General features: G+C 48.5%; 1 protein-coding gene across 1 annotated transcript in view; it reads right to left on the minus strand.

Moving 5' to 3' along the window:
* Positions 1 to 7,656: 7,656 nt before the first annotated feature.
* Positions 7,657 to 24,811, minus strand: part of CSMD2 (CUB and Sushi multiple domains 2) — a 290,461-nt gene continuing 273,306 nt past the window's right edge. The window contains exons 58-70 of the mRNA XM_035562044.1: positions 23,184 to 23,360; positions 22,210 to 22,389; positions 20,813 to 20,986; positions 19,693 to 19,866; positions 16,468 to 16,541; positions 15,006 to 15,117; positions 12,693 to 12,872; positions 11,992 to 12,057; positions 11,239 to 11,400; positions 10,556 to 10,668; positions 9,731 to 9,818; positions 8,383 to 8,521; positions 7,657 to 7,816 (exon numbers count right to left, since the gene is read on the minus strand). Of these exons, the coding sequence (XP_035417937.1) occupies positions 7,657 to 7,816; positions 8,383 to 8,521; positions 9,731 to 9,818; positions 10,556 to 10,668; positions 11,239 to 11,400; positions 11,992 to 12,057; positions 12,693 to 12,872; positions 15,006 to 15,117; positions 16,468 to 16,541; positions 19,693 to 19,866; positions 20,813 to 20,986; positions 22,210 to 22,389; positions 23,184 to 23,360 (1,799 nt within the window). The remainder of the gene's footprint in view (positions 7,817 to 8,382; positions 8,522 to 9,730; positions 9,819 to 10,555; positions 10,669 to 11,238; positions 11,401 to 11,991; positions 12,058 to 12,692; positions 12,873 to 15,005; positions 15,118 to 16,467; positions 16,542 to 19,692; positions 19,867 to 20,812; positions 20,987 to 22,209; positions 22,390 to 23,183; positions 23,361 to 24,811) is intronic.

The raw sequence follows: 24,811 nt of genomic DNA on the forward strand, positions 1-24,811 counted from the left end.
ATGGAATTTAAAGATTGATGAGGAAAACTGGAACAATCTAAACTAATGTTAACTGAGTAATTAGGCAACATCAGGGCTGCAGATTCTCTCACGCATAAGTGGCCATTAGGCAGCTACTACCCACACAACCTTTTTCCTCTCTCCTGGTCCTACAAGGACAGATCAAGCCTGGAGCCCAAGCATCCATGAGCCGTGTACAGGGTCAGAGCGAGGGCTTTGCACAGGGAAAAACCTCAGCTGCAGGGTCCCACAGAAATCCCCTTGATTTAAAGCTTTCCCTGGGCTTTACATTGCATTAGGGACAGCCGGCAGTGTAAATGTGTTTCTCTGATGGTCGTGTGAGGATCTGAACTACACAAGGGGCCTGGCAGTGATGCTCCTAGGTACTTGCTGTGGGCAAATCCCACTTTGGACCCCCAAACTACCCAGCTTGTTGACATAAGGGGTTTATCAGGTAAACCAGGGATTTCCCTTTCTCCCCCAGGTGGGTCCATGATATTTTATCCTTCCCATCTGAGAAACTGCAGGACAGGGCAACAGGCAGAGCCCCAGGGCCAGCACAACCGCTGGCTCCCCCTGCACGCATGCACGGCCCCGCTCCCAGTGAATGCCTCCAGGGCGGCCGCAGCCCTGGCAGCTGGCACAGGGAGCCATGCCCCGCTCCCCGCTGCCTTTCCTCCGTGGTTAATTATTCCAGCATTTCATTATTCACCTCACTTGGTTTCTTCGTTTCTCCTCCAGCGACAAATGAATTTCCAGGTGCTCTGTCGAGTGCTGTAGAGCAGAACCAGCGCAGCCGCCGCGTGGCCGTAATTCGCTTGGACAGCTGCATGGCCACGGCTGCTGCCTCCTTCCTCCCTGCCACGTCCCCCTGGTGCAGCCGGGGTGCGAGGAGGAAGAACCTGCCCTGCCCAGCCGCCTGCCCTCCTCATCCTCACGTGCAATTGTATCACATTTGCACCCCAAAACACAGACCCCAGACACCGCGTGGCTTTAAGCACAACAGGGTTGGGCAGCACCAGCTTGGCAAAGTCCCACTGAGCAGGGTCTATGCAATCTGGGAGCCAGCAGCATGTGGGGGTAAAACAAAACACATCCTGAGCTCCCTGAGTGGGGCCCAGCTAGACTAGACGAGGCAGGGTGGCTGCTTCATCTAATTCAAACAATTAATGGGGTGTTTTCTTTCGCCAGCCTAAGTTCTGTTGAAAAGCAAAGGGAACTGCAACCGTGGGTGGACTGTATGTATGGGGCACCCCCATGAGTTAATCAGTCATTTAAAAAATGCTGATATAAATTGCTGTTAATTAGCTCTGTAAATGCTTATTCTGCTGGCTAAATTGGAACCTGCTGGAAGGGGTCAGATGTGCCAGCATAGCTTAATGTTATTTATTGACTTCTAAGGGGACTCTGTGGATGTTTGGGGAGCCCTGAGAGACAGGTGAGCTCCACAGGCCTCTCCCATTTTGTGATTTGGTTTTCCTCACTTATTCCCTTTCTGTTGCTTCCTTCGTGCCTGGCTGATTTGGCACAGTTGGGCATCATGGCAGCATCCTCAGACCTGAAGACACAGTGTTGGCTGACCCAGTGAGGCAGGTTTTCTCCTCTCCAGCTTCTGTTTCCCTCTGCATGAGCTGGGTTTTGATTTGCAAACCCTGCTCCCAGAACCATCTCCTACTGCACCTTCATGCCATGCCTGTTGCTACAGGACCCAGGGCAGCCCACAGCCCTTGTTCATACACTGACAGTGTCTGCTGGTGCCCAAGGGGAACATACTTTAAAGACACTAAAATCCCTTTGCAGAAGACTCCAGCACCAAAAGCAGGCAATGGCATGAAACTGAAGCACTACCACCTCTACCTTAAGAGCATCTAGCCCCCAAGAGCTCCCAGCTGGGCCTGCAGAGGGGGCCGGGTGGCCTTGCCCTGTGACACGGCCTGGCTGCAGGACCCCAGCCAAAATGGCGCCCTCATGAACCAAAAGGATGACCAGAGAGCTCCCAAAGGTGCTGACAATCCTTCCTCCGTCAGTGTCCTCCTAAATCAAACAGGAACAGTGCTGTTGCCCCACAATTCAAAGTAAAAAAATGTCTGAGGTTCATCATGCCATGGCTAGGCTGTCCCCAGCTCCAGCACTGGCCAACAAGCGGCACAACATGCTGCCTGCTCAAACCTCCCGCTGCCTTCCTGCCGACCTCATTTCAGGTAAACCAGCCGAGGCCAGCTGAGATAAGAATGAAACAAGAAAGATGAAGCATCTGGCTTAGAAATCAGACAAATAAATGGCAACAGGAAAGCCACAGAGAGCAGCAAACTCGCATCAGTGAAGCCAGCGTGGGCAGAGCAGAAGCAGGCAGCAGGACATCAAAGAGCATGTAACACCCTTTTTATAAAACGAATTTTGTCAATCAGTGCTGAGACACAAGCTAATTGCAGTCAGTCACTGGCGAGGGGGAGAGAGGAGGCGTTCAGCAGAGAACACAGCCTAATTAAAGCAAATTGGGGCATCCTGGAGCAGACCCACCGGAGCTGACAGGCAGCCTGCAGAAGCTGGGGGCTCCGCAGACCCCGCTGTCCCACCACCCAGCAGGGCTCTGTTCACAACCCTGTTTCTTCCTGCCTGCAGCGCTGAGTAGGCCTGATAAAAACCTGCTGGAAAAGCAAAATAATCAATTCTGCACACAGCCAGGGATTAACCCCGAGCTCTGGGATGGGGCAGTGACAAGTCGTTATTTCCTGCACCACGCTGAGGCTGCGACCTGGCCCTACAGCAGTGGCTGGGGAGGAACCACCACCCGCACGGATGGAGAGGAAAAGCAGGGATGTCTCACATTAGTGGTGCTGTAATTCGAAGAGAAGCTCTTTAACGTGGTCCCAGGGACTGATGGAGTCCACCATTTTGGCAGGGGCATGGAGGTCTTTCTTCCAGGCTGCTCACTGCTGCAATTAAATGATTAATTTGTTGTCTGACTCTACCTTTCTCTAGGGCTCAAAGAGATTAAAGTTCTGCCCCGTTTAGTTTCTAAGCTCCAAAATACTTCATTTGGAGTCTCAGCCAGAAGAAAGGGACAAGGGACTGGAAGGGGACAGGGGCCTGGGGGTTGTCACCCCAAGATTGCCCTCCAATGCTACAGCAGGAAAAGCAAACCACTGGAGCAAGAACCCCTGAGATAAGGCTTAATATGGGTCAGAGCAAACTCTGCTAGGGAAACCAGAAATGAAAACACGCCTATTTATCACTGAAAAATTCATCAACTTCAGACACACTCCGAAAGCACAACAGAAGACATGCAACAACATATTCAGTGTCCCTTTCCAACTAGAAAATTCTCTGCCAAATTAATTTCCAACTTGAAGCAATGCGAATTCAGCACCAGGCCTGGATCAAGAGACGTTAACAGCAGTTAGTCTCACTTTGGGGAGCTGTGCTCCCGCCTTCAGTAGTGAAGCTGAGATATAAATCACAGTTTCAAGGGTTTTGTTTGTTTCCTCGAGGATCTCAAGTACCTGTTTTCAAAGGGGCTCTGCTGATCTGCCGTGGCAGAGGACCCGTGAGCTCCCCGAGCCCTCCCAGCAGACCGAGCATCAGCTCCCTGCTGGGGGGCAAGGGAGCGGGGGGATGAGACCACAGCTGGAAAAACTTCACATCTGATTAGTGTAGAGCAAGTGAGAAGAGAGGAGGGCACCAAAAGGGCTGGCAGACAGATGTCGGTTTGGTTCAGCTCCTTACAGATAAGCCTGCTGCCGGCCGCGCAGCGCAGACCGTGTCCATATTGGGGCTGTCTGCCCGGGGCACGGGGAGGTGTGCCGCAGTGGTGATGGGGAAAGGGGCAAGGTCTGGCCTGAGTCCTCCGCCTTTTACTGCTGCTGTGCATTGGTGAGAGCAGGAACGTGCTTCTGAGCAGCTGTGGCACGAGGCCAGGATGTGAAGGTCAGGAGCCTCCCCCAGCCTCCAGCCCCAGGGGCACGGGTGCGTCCCTGCTGTCCTCATGCATGGGCACGTGTGCGCATGCAGGTCAGCATCCGGAGGATCCTAGAAGAAAACTTTGGCAGCTCATGAAAAAGGCACCAGAGGAATGTAAGAAAAGCAATGCAAAAATTTATATTTTATTTTAATTCAAAAATTTAAAATAGCTTTCAAATTCAGTAAAGTATGCCTGGACACAATGAAAAGCCTCATATACAGAGACAGATAAATTAAATTGTATATATTGCAGACAAGCCAAGTGTATGTATAGATTACATATTTACACTTTTATGTAAACCATATTTATACATTTTATTACATTTACAAAAAAAAGCTGATCTTCCACTACTGTTTACTACAATAATGAAAAAAACATTTACATTGTGTCTTTACTGTACAAACTTTTGCTTCATAAAAATATATCTCTGTACAAAAGAGGGATTTTTTTCTTTAATTTTTCTTTCTTTTTTTCTTTTTTTTTTTTCCCCTTTTCTTTTTTAAACATAATGCAAGTCCTCTGGGCGCAAGAATGAAGAATGTCACGTATCAGGTCCCAGCCAGCTTGCAAAAAAATGGGACAAGACCCCCCTCCACTGCCTTTGTTGCTTGGGCAACAGTAGAAAATGGTACATAATAGGCTGAAAGCAGCAAGTCTCGTTTAAGTACAGCTCCCATTCTCCCCACCTTGCTGTTAAAATACCTCGGGCTTGTTTTACACACCTTGACACAAGCTTCTCCTTGCTATTACTTTGATTGAGTGGGATTTGGAAAGGTCTGAAAAGCAAATGTGGGACCTGTTGTTGTGTGCGTACATCGCTCCCTTCCTGCCGACAGCCTGAGCTGCTTGGTGCGTGCCAGGGGCTGGGCACTGCTGGCAGCCGGGAGAGGTTCTTTTGCAGCTCAGCAGCAGGAGCCCGGTGAGATCCAAGCTCTGCTGCTGCTGTTGGGGGATGCTGCAAGGTGCTGGAGTTGTGGGTACTGAGAGAGGAGCCGGGATGTTGCAATCAATGGCACCGGAGCACAGGGACTACACAAAAGGTCGCTGCCTTCAGGATTTGTTTGGTTTTAGGATCTGTTTGGTTTCAGGATCTAAGATTCTACCATTTGCCATGCAAGGGAGCCTGGTCTGTTCGCTGTGGTACGGCGACTAGGCAAAGGCAAGGAAGAATAGGCTGTAGGTTTGGCCAAGGGCATGTATAACATTAAAAATTAGGCTAGAAGGGGCCTTTGAAGTCAAATATGGGCCAGAAGAGCAGGTGTGAAGTCAGGAACCAGCTCTCTGTGCACATAGAAGCAGGAACCTGGGGAATATCCAGATCTCGGTTACATCAGTGTGACTGAGAGGCAGCTCCTGACTTCACTGCAGCAGCTTGACTGAAGCAGACAAACTACAGGGGATGTGTGCCCTGGCTCCAGGTCCCAAGTGCCACCTACTTGGGCTCCCCTCCTCTCACTTCCCCTTCAGCTTGCCCTGGGGTCCATGTCTTGCAAGCTGGAGGTGCTCAGGGAGGGGCAGGCGCCCTGCCAGCCTGTCCTGGCTACCTGAAGGAACGTAGTCCCACAGCCATGGAGGGCTGCAACTGCCTCCACCTGCATATTTCGTGAGCTGGCAGCATGGCTTGCTGCAGGACTCGTTCTGTCAAGGTCCAGCACTGGCCCTGAGCTACGTGTGCACCCACCTCTGTGCGGCAGTGCCTGACTTTCTTCCACGTTCCATCAGGGCTCTGGCTCGTACATGTGCTTCCACCCACCTCTGAGGAATAAATCAGAGTGCCTCTGCAATGCTTTGGGGAGCAAAGACGGCATTTTTTGGCAGGCTGGCTGGTGAGCAAATAGGCTGTAGAACGCTGCTTACTCTAAGAGTGCTGAATACGAGACAGAAGTAAAAAAAAATAATATATATTTATACATATACACACACGCACACATGCGCACACACAGTAAACGAATAAACAAAACAGAAAAAAACTACCCTGTGGTTTTCATTAGACAAAACCTCAGCTGATGTTAGGCAGGGGAGAGCCAGTGTTTAAATGCAAGCATGGATGTAAACACCACCCCTTTTTTGTTTTAATTATTCTCCCAGCAAGTTTTCTGTAAGAAAAAGATGCTTCATTGACTTACTACTCTAAGTCAACTGTATTTCAGAGAGGTGCTTGACGTAGTTTGGTAAAATGGCACTGTTGCCGCCTTTGACTCTTGTCTGGTGTAAGAAACAGTGACTCAAACCAAACAGACTAAACCCCTAAATCAACAAGAGCAGCTCTCCTCTTTATTAGAGGAGGAAAGTGTCATCACAAAAGCATCGTTCGTTTATAAGGGAGGAAAAATGTCAAGCCGCCTTATCTGTTCTCACGAAAGCCAAGCCAACCTTTATGCTCCTGGGAAATAAAGGGAAGAGCTTTGGATAGAAATTAAAACTCTTATTGCATTGCCATTTGGAGGATCAATATGGAAAGGGCAAAGGCTTCTGAATGCTACTGGTGTGCGTGGGGGCACCGTTACTTGTTATAGTTATTTTTAAAGAGGTTTTTGTCCCTTCGTGTCTGTCAGCAATTTTCTTATTAGGGTGTTTGGGAATGGCTAAAATCGGCAGTCACCAGGAGAAGGCCAGAGGTGGAGGGAAGTTTCCTTATCAGCCCTGAAAGCAGCCTCAGGTTCAAAGAGACAATGTCGATGATGAAAACGGGGGCAGAAGAAACCCAACAAGAACGTACAAAGGAAAATTAAATACAGGAGAGAAAAGTTTGAAAAGGTCCCATTTGAAAACGTCTGCTTAGACAAACTGACAAATAACCCATACAACCAAATAAAGACAAATCAAGTATTCACCTTCTCCCCTACCGGTATTTCCCAGGAACCCCAAGCAGCACCTCATGCAGTGCAACCTGCATTCGTCCTTCCTGTCCACGTTCCTCCCAAAAGTGGAGGGGAGCCCACATACCCCTCTGCTCCCTGCAGCGTATCGATCCCACCACCTCACTTCCCAGGTCCTCCACTTCCCCAGGCCTTGACATCGGGCTGGAACCCACCGGGAGCGCAGGAGAGAGGAGCTGTGCTGGAGCAGACCTTTGGTTGGCTCCGTTATCCATGGCAGGATGCAGAGGGAGGACGAGGATGACAGAGGACAACCCAGTAGTCTCTCGGGAGTTAACACAAAGTCCAACAAGGTGTAGCAGCTTCTCCACAGCCTCAGCATGGTTGGGAGGAGGGAGATGGGAGGGAATGGATGGAGGCTAGTGAGGTGAAACACAATCATCCGCTAGATACCAACCCGGAGGAGTCTGGACAATGGGAAAGGAAGGGCGAGAGAGAAGGAAACAGTTGGTTCTTACAAGCAGCAATGAAAGCCTGTATAGCTTTGCTATCTCAAACTAAGAACTTGCCAGTCTAGAAGTGCCTTTGAGGGCTGCTTGATGCTTTTAGAATCATAGGATTTTCTTTATAACAGCAAGTTATTCCTCTGTCCCTGTGCAGTAAAACTTTTAACCCCCTTGGTTTACCCTTGTCTGTACCTTTTGTACCACTGTACAAAATGCCCTGTCTGGAACCACACAGGGAACCACTCAGCAGCACACCAGTATTTTATTCATGACCAGTTCAGCCTAGCTGGGTTGAGGTGGGACAGAAAAGTGCTGGCACTGTCCCCCTCTCATACTCCCTTTCTGCCCACTCACCGCATGGGGACGAGTGCTATACAGCTGTGCACACAGTGCTGACTGTGAACTCCGTCTCGTTGGCCATGATGTCTGTGGGCTGCAGGTTTCGGTCATACATAGGGTTTTCAAATGTTGCTCGGACGTTGGTGTTTTCATGGCCTGCATAGCCATTGAATGGGACTTTTGGTCTTCTCCTACAGAAAGCCAGAGAGAAAATCCAGACAGATCACGGCTACTCCTGCTGTAGGCAGCACAACAGCACTGGCAAAGTCAGTGGAAAAGAAAGAGCTGGTTTTGAACAGGGTAAACACCTGGGGGAAAGGCAGCAGGGATCTATAACAAATCTTATTATAGACCTGTGGTAAAGGAAGCTCTCTGGGCTTTGCTATAGTCCTAAGCATGCTCCGTCTGCAGAGCAGCCAGTCCACACAATGCTTTGAAGTGCAACAACATTTCTACAGCAATGCACTGATCAGGAGAAATACGTGATTTATAACATATGCAAAGCCGAAGTATGAAATTTACTTTGCCTTATCCTACTTAATGTTGCCACAAATCTTATTGATGGTCATAATAGCACTCAGCACTCTCCTCTCCTAACACCCTTGTCCTTCCATGCATGCTTGCTCCATTACTTTTTTTACTTTCTACATTAAATGAGAAACCAGGTCTAGGGGGAGTGCTTCTAAGTCAAGCTCACAAATATTTCTGTCAGTCCCCTTATTTTGTTTCACTTACTGGCATCTTTCCTGAAACCTACCTGTGTTTGTACAGATAAAGCACGAACCCTGCAATAATCAGGGCTATGAAAGGCACAAGAATGGCAGCTGCCACAGAACTGCTGTTTGATGCAAAATGGTGTCCTATTGATTCTGGATCATTTTCCATCATGCTGATGTCTGAAACACAGCAAAAGTAACCAAATTTCAAAACACCGCTGCAGGAAATGGGGTTTGCTTGACTTACAGGCTACGTCTTCAAGGACAAAACAAGAGTTACAAGTGTTGCTGTAAAAGGTAACCAAAAGTTTCTGACTTTCATGAAGAAAGGTTTGGAGATCTAGCCTAGTTCAGGCATTATCATTTATTGAGGAGTGCAATTAAAGATAGATGTAAACAGATTAACCTTACTGAAATGCTCTTGCTTGGATACGTAAAGCCAGGCTTTAAGAGAGACTGCCAAAGGCCACAATAACGAGCATCTAATTCCCCATAAAGGTGATAAGACTCCAGGGTTAGATTCCAAAAATGCTAAGAGGCCTAAGAGCTTAAGCCACATTTTAAGAGAGATTTAGAGGCTTAGACCTTGGGTAGTCTAAGCTCTCAAGTGCCTCTGTGACTTCTGAAAGTGCGATGGAGATGCTTTTTGTGGCAGCAACGGGACCTGGGCTCTTAGGTCAGACATCTGGCAAGATGGGGAAAAAATGTGCTCAGGTGCTCTTTTGTTCCTCCAAACTCTTTCTGTCTTTGAACAGAAACATGTTTATTTGAATGCCTCATTTTAGTTCACACATTAAAAATGTTCTTGTTGTGTTGTTTGTCTCCCCCAGATCTTGCATTATCCAAGTTGAGGAAGGGGGTTTAGTCCCCCTTGCCAGAATATCCAACATTTAAGGTATTCGGTGTTTGAACACCAGCTAGAGCAGAGTTGCTGCATCCACTGTGCAGGGAGGAACCAGAGGTGAGAACGGAGCAGCTTGCAGGGTGGAAATGCTTTCAGGGAATCGCGATCCCCTCCTTCCTGTGCAGCGTGGATGGCTCTGCCTCAAAAACGAAAAACCAGCTGCTGCTTCAGATGTAACTACCTCCATCCCCCTTGGCTACAGATACCTGAGGGCACCCGACTTCTCTACGCCAGTGGCTGGTTTGGGTTTTGTCAGCTCTCTTGTAAACGATGGATGGTGGGGAGAAGTACAGGGGAGACAAGCTGGGCCTTCACTAGAAAGGGCTACATGAAACCTGACAGGTCAAAAACAACTGGGGGATCTGGCCCAGCAGGGTTGAAAGCTACTGCCAGGGGCAGTAGGATTGTTTCCTGCTTGAAAATCTCCACTACCGCCAATATCGAGCCTTTGACAATTAAAGGGAGAAGTGTTAGAGGAAGGTTACCCAGTCTCTGAAGACCAAACTGCCCGAACCCTTTGCCACGCACAAAGCCCTGGTACACAAACGTGCCACTTGATGACTCTGATGAGACCTGCAATGACATGAGATCAGAGGTTAACAGATTTCTTCAACACTTCCCTGGGTTTTTAGCACACATCTTGTCAGTCTTTTTCAACTTCACACACAGCATTAATTTAATTCAATTCCCCAGAAAAAAGTGGCATTTTAAAAGAAGTTTAACTGCCCAACAACTTGTTAAGACTCTCACATCTCAAGGGGAGGGTGGTGGTGGAAATCTTGTTTGCAATAAACTACAGACCATGCTGCTGATTCAACAGGGATAGCAATGGCCCTGACCTACGACTGGCCATGGGTCAATCAGATGCACATTTCTTCTAAGCTCCAGTGGCTCTCTTATGGGCATGGGAAGCTACCTGACACAGAAACTGGAGTGAGAAGTTGACTCCATAAGGGAAGATTAGCTCTTCTAACTTGATGTCATAGAGATATAAGATGTTAACATGGAATTAATCATGTTGGTTTCTCCTCTAGTGTTATCTGGAAGACTTACAGATAACCAGAGGGCAGTAAGAAAACATACAACTGCAAGGGAGTGTGGAAGAGCTGACTGCTCATGTAACATTATCTCATGTGCTGGAAGAATGCCCTATGTGCCCTTCAAGCAAGCAGGGCACTGGAGGATAACAGCCTCATATTGCTACCAGCTAGGGGAGTTATTTCACCAGCTGCAGTGAGAGGAAAGCTGGGGTTATGATAGCAGTGGGATGAATCGTGTGGACTTTGTATACGATGTGTCCGTGCACTTACATGTCCATCTAGAGCCCATTTATCATTTTTGAACTTGTTTAAAAAGATCTCCACTGGCCCCATTATCTGATAAACCTGGAGAAGCAGGTGCACATCTTCTTTCTTGTAAATGCCTGGAACACAAGTGACTTTGAATCATGAGATTGTAACAATTCAAATTTGAAGTAATTCACTTTCTACCTGTCAGAGTAGAGAAAACATCTCAGAGTGGGCAACAACTCCTCTTATAAATCTATCAGTGGGATACACCAGGAAACACACCACAAAACCACAATCCCACATCTGCCCCCCAGGATATTAAAGACATTCTGCACATAGGAAGAGACTCAGCTGTTAATGTTTAGCTTATATTACCAGGTCAGTAACAGTGCTCCTTCGAGGGCAGGTACAAGGGGCACTTGTGCCATTTAATTGTTTGTATTACACTACAAGTCCACCACTCCAGCCCTATGGGAATGGAAAATGGACTGGGTTGTGCTGCCTTTTAGTTCAAGTCACAGCAAACCCAGGTACAGGACTTGTTCATCTTGGTCCAGGCAAAGAGTGGAGACTTCAAACCTGGGTGGTTCTGTCCAACTCTATCACAAAATCCACACTGTTCAGGTAACAGAGCACACTGCCCCTTTCCCTGAGACAACACCATGAGTACAAGTCCCTACAAATGGCCACATCGGCTCCCTTACCAGACACTTGGAGCTCCACGCCGCTGTGGTCTATTAAAGTGGCATTGACTTTACTGGTGACAGGGTCAAAGCTGGTGACAGACAGCATCGCGGGCTGCTTCTTCCCCATGTATTCATAGGAGCCTTTCCAAAGGGAATTTCTTGCAAACACATCAGCAGGCACTAGAAACCACAGCAAACGGGGACACAAACACAGGAGCATTGCATTGCTGCTTATTTCCATTTTTCAGAAATCAAAATAGAGTGAATTTCTTTCTTTCCTCGAATTCAAAAATATGTATTTAAATATCTCAAATCCCACCCACTCTCTGTATTATCATCACTGAGTACAAAGCCAAAGAGAGGAGAACAAACAAGCTGATGACTTTAATTTTGTTGTTTTGACAAAAAAAGCCATGGAAGTTTTAAAAACAGACAAAACCCAAAAATGGATTCTTAGGAAAAGCTAACACACACACAAAAAAAATCCCAATATCCACCAAAGTTTTAAAAAAGCTCTGATGTAAAATATCCTAGAGGGCTTGAATCTCCAGGGAGTGCAGTGGATGTTGGTGCTCAACTCCCTCAAGGCTCCTGTCCGTTCTCCAGCCAAGCATGAAGGAACAGGATGGGGCGTGTGGGCTGCTTTCACCAGCCCGGCTGTTTTAGATGTTTTTTTTGGCTGCTCTGGGGACAGGGCAGGAAGGGATGGACCTTGCCCTTTGCCACAGGGCAGTGCTTTGCTTCCCACAGAGAGCCAGCCCCGTCACGTACCTGACACCTTGGCAAGTGGCGGGTCCCGCACGGTGCCAACCGGCCTTCCGCTGGGGCGGATGTCAGCTGGAAGAGAGGGACAAACCCCAAACCAATGAATATTGGTGCATCCGACACTGTTGAGACACTTTTTTTCTGTCGTGGCAGTACTCATAAAGGACAGCCCTCACCTGATGTTGCTTGCACACGTAATGGGGCTAACCATCCTACAGGGGCTTTGCATGGGTTTCTGCCCACCTGCTGCAGACTGAAACAGCACAAGGCTTTCATTTACTGTCCTTGCCATCATTTATTGCTTTGCTTTCCGCTCCAAACAAGTGTACTGAGATAGCAACCATGCTCCTCAAGAGCCACGCAGCTGTATTTCAAGACTACATGTTCCTGACCTAAGACTTTAGCTTTGGGGCAAATAAAAGGTTGGTAAGGTACAGACCAAGGTTCATCTTGTGCAGATATTTCTAGGTCCAAACCACCTGGCAGAAAATCCCCCCCATCTTTTCCCTGCCTCTCTCCTGGGAGCTGGGCAAGACCCTGTGACAGCTGTGGTATCTGCAACCAGCTCAGCCACGCAAACCCACGACTCTCTCTAAAGAGCCAATGTAGCTCCAAGAGCAAAGCTGTTTTCTTTTGGGCTGCAGTGCTCCCCTCTGCAGAGATGGAAGGAAAAGCCAAGCTGGCATCATGCTGCTCAGAGCTTTTACCGAGGCAAATGGGTGGTTTTCCCGTCCAGCTGCCATCTGCTTTGCAGGTTCGATGCTCAGATCCTCCAGTGAGATAGTACCCGTTCTGACAGGAATAGATCAAGGTGTAGCCCAGGGATGGCAAATCCAGAGCCCCGACGTTGGCGTGGGAGGGGGTTTCTGGCTGCTTACAGTGGTGAGCTGAAAAGCACAAAACCAGAGGTGAGATTCCCCACCCAGAAAGGCAGAAGAGTGTCACCAGTGAGGTCAGCAGGGACACAACTCTCTTTGAAGAGCATTTTTCAGCAAAAGCTTTCTCTGATCACTGAGGGAGACAATGCCATGCCTGGATTTTTCCCAGCCAGATGAATTAATGAGACCATTTCCTGTGCTTTGCTGGCCAGGTTGCTCTTCCTGGCTGAAGCTCTCAGGGGATCCTTCACTCAGTTCCAGCTTCCATGAACTAAAAAAAAAAATCAGGCGCCATTATCCCTCATCTTTTAAGGAAAAAAAAAGTCAAAACCAAATGATGCTAAAGACCTTGTGCCTGACACATGGAAGAAAAGAAAGCTCAGTTCACCCTCCTAGAGCTGAGCATGAGTTTGAGCTTCTTGGGGTTGGATGGGCACTGCTGCCTCTGAGCAGGGATGAAAACATTTTTAATGCCTTCCCTTGTAGCTGCACTCAGAAAGGCTGGGAAAAGAAACTGAGCAGCCTCCTTCCTTCTTTCTTTTAGCTTATACCCCAGCAATGTGTCCCAGGAACATCTGCAGGCCAATACGTGCCTTCACAGGACATCAGGCCCCAGTAAGTCAAGCCAATGACTCCAGCGAGTGCATTCCAGATCTGTTTTTACATAACCTTTTTTTACATAACCTTTCTTCACAGTAGGACCAGTGTCCTACTAATAATTTGCATCTACCTGTTCATAGGATCACACAGCAAGTCCTCAGAAGCATGCAATAGCCATAAATTCCTATAATTGCTCAATAACTTCCAGGAGATGGCCTACAGAAACCTAAGCTGAGCTCGTCCAACTGCCTGCCACCAGAGAGAGCATGTGCGTGTGCCGCTCTATCAGGCCTTGTAGTAAACGTGTCACCACTTTCCTTGAGAAGTTACGGCACAAAGCTAATCCATCACAGCGCCAGGAAGCTCGCTCTCACCCACGCTGTAAATTTCCCCGTTCTGTCGTTCTCTAACCGCTCATGAATGAAAACAAATCCTCAGCAGCCTTCATGAGGTATTATCTTCATCCTCGTTTTAAAGAAGATGGAAAATAAAATTCGGGAAGGCTGAGAGACCAACCTGAACTCGCATAGCCATAAAGCCGCATCCAAGACCCCGGCTCCGAGCCCGCAGCCCTGCTCAGAGCCAGCAGCTCAGCACCACATGAGCAGTGACTGCATCAACTCCACGCTCCCGTGCTGAGGATGGAGAATGTTGTTCACAGAACCTAACAGCAACAACTCAGCAGCCCTTGCTGACACAAGTCAAAAATAACTTCTATTTCAACACATCTAGCACCAGGAGCAAAATCCCACTTACAGTCACAGCTGCTGCCATCTTCCTGCCATCTTCCAATTCGGCAGAGGGAAGCCTGTGAATGTGGGGTCACGTTCCCCTCACCAAGGCGAGTAGTGGGGAAAGGCAGCTTCCAACAAAACTGCCCCCTCTCCCCTGATGCTACTTGTAGGAGTTTTTAAAAGGCAAGCACCCAGCTGGGTTACCTGCCTGGGCTGCTCGCAGTATGCGTCCCTGCAGGGTTTGTTAACTGAAAAATATCTTGCCAATAAACCATCTCACAAGAGAGAGGGAGAAGATTTGTAGTACTTATGATACAGAGGCCATGATGGATATTACAGCTTAAATACATTAACTCAAATTCCTTCTGGTGTAGCAGGGAAAAGATGATGGACAGCTTAAAACAAAGAGCAACACATTATTAAAGACAAAGAGAAACACTGCTTTGCTGGAGAACCCTTCTGGCTAAATGTTAACCATGTCCCTGGAGTGCGAGCTCACATCTCGGCCCTCAAATGTGGTTTCAGAAGCACAACACAAAGCCTCACCTCAAACTACATCTCTGAGGAAGGAACAAGTTAAAAAAAAATCTTATCTAAAACCAGAAGTGGCTGCTGGTATAATCGTGTCAGCAGAGAAGTGATCATGCGAGCTCCCCTTTTCTTCAAGGACGTGTGTTTTCAGAGCCTTCCCCAAAAGATACCAGCTCTTCAGCGCCAGCCATTTGCATGGTGAAACACACCACCAACAGAAGATAACAGCACGGTCAAAAGCACCAGTTTCCCTTTGGCAAAACATCCCAACACTTACGGACGCAGTCTGGCTGCACGCCGCTCCATGTCAGGTTGGGGAGGCAGGTCCGGGTGGTTGAGCCCTGCAGCAGGTACCCCTTCTGGCACTTGAAGAAAATTACGCTTCCCACCTGTTTCAATAGCAGACAAAACACTGAACTTGCCACTGCTATGTACTTATAATACAAAAGCACTAATATAATTTTTCATCTTCTGTACGCTGAAAAGGTGATTTGCCTGCTTTCTGCACTCACCCCCCTGCCGGAGTCTAGTGCCAAGACGTCCCTCAGAGCCCCTGGAAACCTGCAGCCTTTAGCTGTGCTGAGAGTTGCTTCGTTCAGTGATAAGGAAAGCTGCTACATCTTTTAAAAACACCCAGAGCTAGCATTGTATTTAGAAATGGCTAAAACTTCTGCCAAAAGGGACGTTCAAAATAACTAGTATCGACAAACATTCCACAGCTACAGTGTAAGTGCCAAATTGGACTGTGAACAGCAAAAAGGATCACAAAAACTGAAAACTGACTCCTCAGCGTTCCTGAGGTATGCCTACTTTTTGCAGATTATTGACTTTTTGTATTTGCTTTCAAGGTGGCTAAGATCACCCCCTGCTTCAGACAGGTGGCAGTGTGACGCAGTTTGGCTGTGAGCCCCAATACTTCAACCGGATTTGCTTTCAGACCAGGATACGCTGGCATACGATCGCCACGAAGGGCTTTGAACATCTCCCCTGTCCCCCCCAGGAAGGCCATACTATGCCGGCCGCTTTCTTGCTGCCTGTGGTTGTGTTTTATCACACAATTGCTCCTGCATTCTCGGTGGGCTGCTGAGGTCTCCAGGGCACCACATCTGAAGGTGCAATTTCCCCAAATTTCCCTTCTCCCTCACCACCTCACCCCCAACGAGGCAACTCTGCTACGGCGTGCAGCTCACAGACCAGCAACCCTCACAAAAATCAGACTTAGGGTGTCTCAGGATTAATTAAATACTAGAATTAATTCATTAAAACCCAGGATTAAGATAACTAATTAGCAGCAGAACTGGCAGATCCATTCTGGCAGGGGTGGCTGCATGGAATTAAATATCCCGGCCCCGGCCCTGGCTCTATTGCAGCTGGCAATGGGCGCCCATGGGGCCGGCAGCGGAGGCCGGAGGTGGAATGCCCCAGGGAATTGCTCTGCTGTTTTCTCTCCTTTCTGCTGATTTCACAGTGCATGGATTACGAAAACCACCTACAGGATTTAGTCTGAAAATGAATGGAAATTTCGCCTCCGATGTGAATACTAATTATGCTAATAACTATTAATTAGCGCTGTAATTAATATTATAAATAATGCATTGCTAGTTAATCCCCTACAAATGCACTGAGGTGTAACGGAGCACGCCGTGACGTCCTGCCCACAGACGATTCATTAATCCACGTGAGGACTCGGACTGACCACAGCCAGTACCACCGAGGGGACCTCGCTGCTGTGACTGTACCTGGTAGCCCTGGGAGTTGTTCTGCATCCCAAAGAGAGGCACGCCAGGGTCCGCGCACGTTGTGAGGCTCGGGTCTTAAAAGAAAAGAACAGGGATTGTTTTAAAGGAGCTCTTGTGAAAGCCATGCCGGAGCTCTGCCTTCCCCTGCTCTCCACGTAGCACAACCGTCCCGTGCCTTTGCAACGTGAGCAAAATATTTTGCTACAGAAGGAATACACGGCAACAGGGAAAAATACATGGATATTTTTGTTCCTTAAATCCCTGACGGTTGCAACGCAACCTAACCAGAGGCACTCTAACACCCAGGAGAAAATGTAAGAACATAAATCTTGTCTCAGAGACGTTTCCCTTCCCTTCCCCTGCTCTATACTCCACGAGCAAAGCAGCTGGCTCCCAGCGCCGTGCCCTCCTTTCCTGCTGGCCATCCCCTGCTCCGAGGGAGCGATGTCCCCGTCCTCCCCTGTGCCCGGGGTCAGTGCGTTCGTCTCTCTGGGCAGGGCTCAGCCGGCCCTCTCACGCTCACCTCAGCACCTTGCTAGTTTGTGGTGATAGATGGGGGCTGGAAATTTTAATGCATCTCAGATACATAATCTCTCTTTATGCCTCGTTTGGTCTCGATCTATCAGAAGATGAATACACACAATTCAGTAGGAATACTTGCTCCTACTCTTTTAGCATTTATCTCTCCTTTTTTTTCCAGTGTGTCGACAGTAGCAGGACATCAATGGAATCGAGGCAGAGATCTATTACGTTATTATCAGCATCCCAAACGGAGCAAAGGAAACTGGAGTTTTGGGGTGAAAGGCAGCTGGGCAGCCTCAGGTTCCCTGCTCCTTGGGATCACAAGACTGAGCTACGCTGCAATGCCCACCTGCAGGGATGCTCCAGTACTCCGGCGAGGGGATAACTCTGTTAGCAGAGACCTGGAACATTGTGGAATCTCATTCAGATGAGATTCTGGTCTGGATTCCCAGCCTTTTTCTTCAACACACTTGATATTGCTATGAGAAGGACCTTAATTCTTCCCCCACTTCCCTGCCCTGCCCAACCCCTCTCTATACTTAGTCAAAAAACTCCAATTAACAGGATTGGGCAAGGCAAGAAATAAACTCTCTAAGAAAAGTCTCCACAACCCAACACAGTGGGAGCAGAAGTGGCCTGTCGCTTCTTGCTGCAACAATAGGGAAATGGAGCACGACTTCGGTACCTAACAGCCTGGTTATTTATTTTTATTCCTTTATTCCTTATGATCTAACTAACCAGCCTCTTCACACCGAAGCATTACACACACCTGGTGTTCTCCCTGGGTCCTTGGAGCTGTGGCAAGTCACAAAACAAGGGGTACAAAATGTGGCCGATCTGGGGCTGCAGCACACAAGGTAATTCATTTTCCATCATCCAAATTTGCTGAGATTTTGCCATTCATCACTGACACACTTTTCATAGTAGCCCCCAGATAAGTCACATTAAAATAAATAAAGAGCTCCATCGACTGGATGAGGTGGAAGGTGATGGATGGCACAGGGTGATGGAGGGCAGAGCCTCGGTCTCCTGGCTGCATCTGGGGGTCTGGCAGCACTGACCATCTAATGTGTCTCAAAACTGGATGAGATCTGGCTAAACAGAGCATTTTGGGTTTGGCTGCCTGTGTTGGAAGCTGACGTTTCAGGTCAGGGATTTGTAGACACGTCTTTCCCTTCCCATGGTCTGTTTTACAGAGACAAATTCAAGGTACATTTCACCAGCAGCATGGAGAGCTGTTTGCTGTGCTCGAACACTGCAGTTTCACACAAGGCTCGGGAGGGCTGGGTGCCACACATGTACAGCAGGATCCCTGATAAGGGATTGCAAGGAAGTGATGAAGCATCAGAGAGAAACCTGACACTATCATCTAAAGCCAAAATTTACAACAGTAGGCATGTGCTCCCAACTGCCTGTATGCGAGAGGCTCCTGGTGACATCAGCAGGAAACCAGAAGACTTTGACATTCAGGTCACAAATATTTTTACATAAACGTAACTTGCGATACATTTAACATGTAGTTAACAAGCCAGGATGATCGAGAACAGTGGAGAACAGGCTGAGCTCTGTTTCTGCCCCAGCTGGGGGCAGACAACGTGGTGATGATGCTGTTCTGGCAGACAGCTAAGGCACACAGCACAGAGCCTGTGCAGCTCAGCACCACAGGAGCCCCGGAACTCAAGACTGGAGCCAGAGTTTTAAATTGGTGGAGAATGCTGTGACTAATTATGATTATACACATCCCTTAGGTCTCCAAGGGTTCTGGAAGCCCTAGAAAATAGTCACATGAAGACTGTGTGGGGATTTCAACCTGAATCCCAGCATTACAGCTAGGCAAAGCAATCTGTGGGATTTTGTTCTCTGTATACATCACCTTCACATTACAGGAGTTGCTATTCTGCCATTCTGGATATAATTCAGACACAGCAGAGAACATAAGAGCTCTCACGTGCACAGTTTGGGAAGAACTGGGTTTTCCTGCAGTTTCTGTGAACAGGACAGCCAAGCTCAATGGCAACCCCTGGCTGATCTTTGTGGCTGTGTTGCATTTCAGCCACATTACCAATAACGATACAGTGAGTTTCCACAGAGAGATGTGTTGGGCTGCAGGCCCCTAAGGAAGCCTGGAAGCAGCACGGAGACCACAGAGCGCAGGACTGCAAAGCCAACAGCCTGGATGTTGGCAGGGGGACGGCAGCATTAGCACAGTGCAGGGGACGAGTGCAGGCACAGCGCTGCGCTGATGCGCCGCCACCGTCCCCAGCTCCACAGGTAACTTGGGCAGCACCAGATTTTGGGGTCTTTGTGTGCTGCTTCCCTCCGCAGGCTCTCCCACAGCCCTCACACCCCACAGCCCAAGTCACCAACTTTAATCTGGAAGCTGTGCAGAGGAACTCCCTCCTTCCTCCCTCCTGCCCGCCACCACCAACAGTAGGGGCAGGAAGGATGGGGACAGGCACTGAGTCTAAGCCGCAGACTTCAAGACAAGGAGGTGGGTTGTTGATCACCAGCTAGTATGGTCAGAACAAAACAAAAGCATCATCTCTATACAACAGGAAAATGCTCTCATTTTCAGGGAAACAAAATGCTAATTTCTGAAAACCCAGAAAGGGAAAGAAAAATAAAACCCCACACTTTTCTACAAAGAAAACTGCAAAACGACAACTCTGCTTGTAGCTGCAAGACAGAGGAGTCTCCCCTTACCTATGCAGCTGGGCTGGGTCCCGCTCCACGTCCCATCAGACTGGCAGAACCTCCGGGCTGATCCCACCAGCACCAGGGGGGCCAAGCAGGAGAAGGAGACGGACGAGCGGTACGTAAAGCCTCTGTCCTCCCGTCTGCCTTGAGCGGGTATCCCAGGATCACCGCAGAACACAGCTGCAGCAGGCAGAGACCAGAAGATTGCAGTGAGCCTCCTCAGGAGCAGGCAATGTTAATAAGCTAAAGATGGGTCTATTGATGGCCCGGACCTTACTACTCACTGCCATCAAACTCAGTGATTGACTAGGGAATTACTAGTGGCAGGAGGCGTTGCTGGCTACTTCCCTTGTAATTTTCTTTTTTTTGCCAACTGCTGTTAATTAACTTCCACCTTCTCCCCATCTTTTCTTTTCTTTTTTTTTTTTTTTTCCCTAGCAGCATGCTTAGCTTTAAAATGCATCTCTAATTGCACGATGTCAAATTGCTGTACGGTTCCATGTCACACAGAAAGCCCACTAATTATACAAGATCCTGGGAAAGGTGCAAGGAACACAGTGAGGGCTTTGTATGATTTAATATGAAAATGGCTATTGTGCAGCTGCCAGCCATTCAGCCAAGAAAAGAAACTCAAATCTGCCTTTATCATTATGAGACACTTAACTAATTTTTTGCATTAGCTATTTTATCAAGCACAGAGGTTTCTGACCAGCCAAAGCTCTGCCTTCACAAAACATTGCTAACTTCTGCTACAACACCGCAGTGCCCTTTGCCAAGGGTTGGCAATGTTTCAGGAGCCCTGGCTTCAGAAGACTCAGTCTCTAAGGAGACACGCAGACAAGCAACTGGAGTTTTAAAGATGTCTCATGGACAGGAACATGCGAGGGGTTCAAACCCATTGCAGACCTGACCTCACACCTACATTAAAAGGGGCAAAGTGTCCAGATATCTAACTTCATGCATGCTGAAAATGGCCCCTCTGTGACATTGCCAGGCTGGACAAAGTTGACAGTAAAATCAGTTGCATGGAGACCAGAGATGTTGGAGAGAAAGGGCATCAAACGCCTGGGTTTTAAGCCCAGCCCTCCTCCCAGCTCACACATGAAGACGCAAACGCTGTACTCACGGAAGCACTGGGGAATTTCCCCGCTCCACGTCCCGTTCCCCTCGCAGGTGAGCACAGCGGGCAGGGAGAGCTGGTACCCTTCCAGGCAGGTGTAGCTCACGCTGGAGCCCCAGCTGAAATCCGAGCCCACGACTTTGCCATTGGGGATGGCTTGCGGGGATTTACAGATGATAGCTGAATGAAAAACAAAGGCATAATGGGTTCTCTCGACTTCTCGGCATAGTTATTTTCATTAACAAGCAAATTCATGTAGGATCAATGTTATATGCTGCTCTCAAAGAGCATCTCCTGGGACTGGCCTAGCAGGGGGGGTGTACAAACTTTTCCAGCTGTGTATGCAGTTGTAAACCCTAGGATTTTACTTTGAAGTTTGGAGTTAGCCAAATCCCAAATCTTGAAGTCAGATTTCTGAGTCCGTGTTCACTTCCAAGTGAAGGTAAGAATCCAGCCTAACTTAGTGTGAAAACTCACCTAAGACGACTCCCTGAAAGATTCATGGATTTTGGAAAACCTGGCTGAATCTCAGATTAGCAGCTGAATCAATAACCAGCCTGTATTTCATTCACTCTAGGGTGTTTTAATATGACATTTTTGCAGTGCTTTGCTTTTCAGCTCAGGGGAGCACTGGGAAAGATGCTAAGCTCATGCAAATCAACCTGGCCTCCCAATGAGACTCTGGCCACATTCTATATTATTCCTGCAACATTAGCTCAGTGGTGAGAATGAAAGAGGAGTGTAAGAATTGCTCTTTACAGCCTCTGAAGGAACTAGAGTATATTTGGAAGTTTCTATGTGGTCTGCATTTCTATCAGAATCATGACAGGTAAATTTTCCAGATTGCAAAGGAAGTATACAGCTGCTGCTACGAGCCTTATCTACACTTGGTGGAGGAGTAAAACACTGGCAGAAGAGATCCAGCCTGTCCTGCAACTGTTCTATTATTTCCCTTTCCTATCTCTGAACTAGAGAGGCAATCTCAGAATGGAGAAATAATGAAAGGAGTTGGAAGAAACATTTTTCAGACTTCAAGATGATGGGAAGAGTGTGTGCCCGCAAAACAGAATGCTTCATTCAAGTTTGATCTGAGGTTTTCTGACGAGTAAGTCACTTAGCTCTCCGTGCTTCACTTTTCTTCTTCTACCCTACGGATAATACCAATTCGCTCCCCCCCAAGCATGATGTGATGACTGATAGACCTAAAGACAGCAAGGTGTTCATGCTATGTTGAGTAATTTGGATAAGTGCTATAAACACAGTGGACAGACTGAACGATAGGACCAAGAAACCCCTAGGTGGGCTCTGGGCACTATGCAGTAGTTAGTGCCTAATACCTTGTGTCCCAAGTTACACCAACTTTGTGGCCCATAAAACTTATATTGTCCTATATTTACTCTTACCCTTGCAGGCAGGTTTGGTGCCATTCCAGGTTCGGTCTTTTGTGCATGTTAGAGAGGATGCCCTGTCTGACTCCATCATGTAGCCAGGCATGCACTGGAACACCACTGTTTTATTGTAGGTAAAATCACCGCCCAGCCTAATGCCGTTGGCTGGGACACCGGGGTCACCACAATTGATCACTGCCAAAGGAAAAGAAAGAAGCACTTGTGGCTCACCGTCCCTCGTCTCACACTTCTGGAGCTGCGATCACTAGAAACCTGGCAGTCCTGAACACTCTTCAGAGCAGGATGTAGCCCACTAGTCACAGAGAAGGGAGCTTTTGTAGCACAGAGGAGTTGGAGAGCTCTGCTAGCTAGCTGGAGCAGGCTGGGCTGTAACATGTGGGGGAAACTTTGCTTCTACTCGGTGGAGCAAGCAGTGATGTTAATGGCACATTAAGGCCTTGCAAGAATAAATATTAGCACATGTTAAACATCAAATAAAATCCGGGTCAGATCTGGGCTAGCTCCTCAGCCTAGTTACAGTCTCTTATGCAAAACCACATCTGCCAACATCTGTGCTCCTGATGGAGGCAGGAGAGAGGCACAGAGAGACCCAGCGCCTTCAGCCAAGGGTCTCTGGGCACAGGCTCTGCCCACGCACGTGGTGACTCCCGGCGGCAGGACTGCTCACGTTCCGGAAAGCCCCCGAGAGCCCCTCCAGAACACTTGACATCTACTCATGAAAGTTATTACAGAGCTCCCTTCACCCAGCTGGAAAAAGACAAACCCAGAGCAAGAGTTTTCCATTAGGCAGTCACAGAGCTTGCAGCCGGAGTGACTGGTGCTGGCAGCAGGCAGTTTAGCTGAATTTCTCAGCACAGAGCACTTGTGTGCGCATCCACAGCGAGCCTTCAACACGCTGACAACCTGCCTGCAGAGCCTGGCCAGCATAATTCAGAGCTCATTGTGCAGGAACCCGTCCCAGCACCCACCTGTACACTCTGGAGTGGTCCCGGTCCATGTCCCGTTCACAGTGCAGTGCCTGCTCAGCACCCCTGTGGAATAGTAGCCTTCCCGGCACTGGTAGATAACGGAGCTGGAGAAGATCAAGCCGTCGTTAAATATAACCTTCGCGTTGCTGGGTGTCCCTGGGTTTCCACAGGATATAACTAGAAAGCAAAACGGCCAGGTGAAAAAAGCAATCCCTGCAAATAAAAAACAAGGCTTTTATCCTGCAGTTGACTGTTTGACATAAAAGGAAGATTAGCTGCAAAGCCACCGGATCAAATCGGACGGTGCAGGCTATTCCGTGGGCAGCCAGCCACGTCAGTCTGACAGCATCACCACCACCGGGTACCCTCCAAGCAATGGGTCCTGCAGCATCCCTGCCTGGGGAGTGGGAAAACAGCGTCCCTGCAGGCAGTCGGTCCCAAAGCACCAGCACCTCTCTCCTGCCAGGTGGATCCCGCAGTTCAGAACCGCAGCCCGGCCTCTTGGCTGCTCCACCAGGCTGAAAGAAGAAATGTTTTTGGTGTCTGCTTGTTGCGGAGGCCTTCTTCTAGCTCTCAGTCCACACCTGATCCTCCAGCTTTGCCAAGCAGTGGTGCCCTGCCTGGGGTGCCTCCGTCCCCCAGCGGTCCAGGAGCCTGGATCTGAGCGTGCCACTTTGCTTCCTGCACCCTTGGGAAGCCGACAGCTTTGCAGACTTCAAAGGAATGAAAGCAGCGAGGGACCCTGCTGCCCTCCCCCTGCAGTACCGCCACTGCCTGGTTATCTCCAGGTAGGCCTTCAGAGGAGGGAGAACGTTGTGGGAAGGCAATTACAGGTTTGTCAGCGCCCCAATTTTTTGTCTAATGCACCACAGCAGTAAAGGGGCGTTGGAGTGAGTGGTGATGCATGAAGCCCTGTCAGGACAAAATAAGCACCTGCAATAATTGCACCCAGCCCTCATTTACTCTGAAATTACAAGACATAATAGAAAATCACAGGAATCAAGGAAAGGCTTAAGCTGCCTGGATCTTTGTCAAGGAAATCCCTTGCTCCTTCCCCTCCCCAGCAATGTGCCATGGTCTCTGCAAGAGCACCAGTCTGGGCACACACGAGGTGAGCCCCCGCCCAGCAGGTGCACCCACCATGCCACTGCCAGCCCTTCTCCACTGGGAAACGCAACTTTGGGCCACAGCAGGAAAGCAGCGAGCACAAGCCACCAAGGCAAGGAGAGAAGTCTCCCTCTTCCTTGTCGCTAGGTTTGCTGACAGCCTGTTAACATATGAGCTTGTTGGAGGCATATCTGTTTGACAGGAGGAAACTAATAACCATTCTGGACTGTGCACACAGGAACTCTGCATGGCACTAACGCCATCCGAGGTGCTCTCTCGTTACGGATTTCTCATGCAGCCTGTGTCTCCGCGTCTCATTTCCAAGAGATGCTGGGATAAAAGTCAGATTCTATCAACCCAGAAAAAGCTTGAAATTACTATTTCACTGCTGGTCCATACATCAGCTGTTCTCTCCTGTCCAGCCTCCTCTACATATGCCTGTGGCCAAACATGCACGGATGACCCCAAAATATTACTTTTGTGACTAAAAGGAGACTTATGGAAATTGATTAATCTCAGTG

Source organism: Cygnus atratus, chromosome 23, assembly GCF_013377495.2.
Source record: "Cygnus atratus isolate AKBS03 ecotype Queensland, Australia chromosome 23, CAtr_DNAZoo_HiC_assembly, whole genome shotgun sequence".
NCBI classification, from domain to species: domain Eukaryota; kingdom Metazoa; phylum Chordata; class Aves; order Anseriformes; family Anatidae; genus Cygnus; species Cygnus atratus.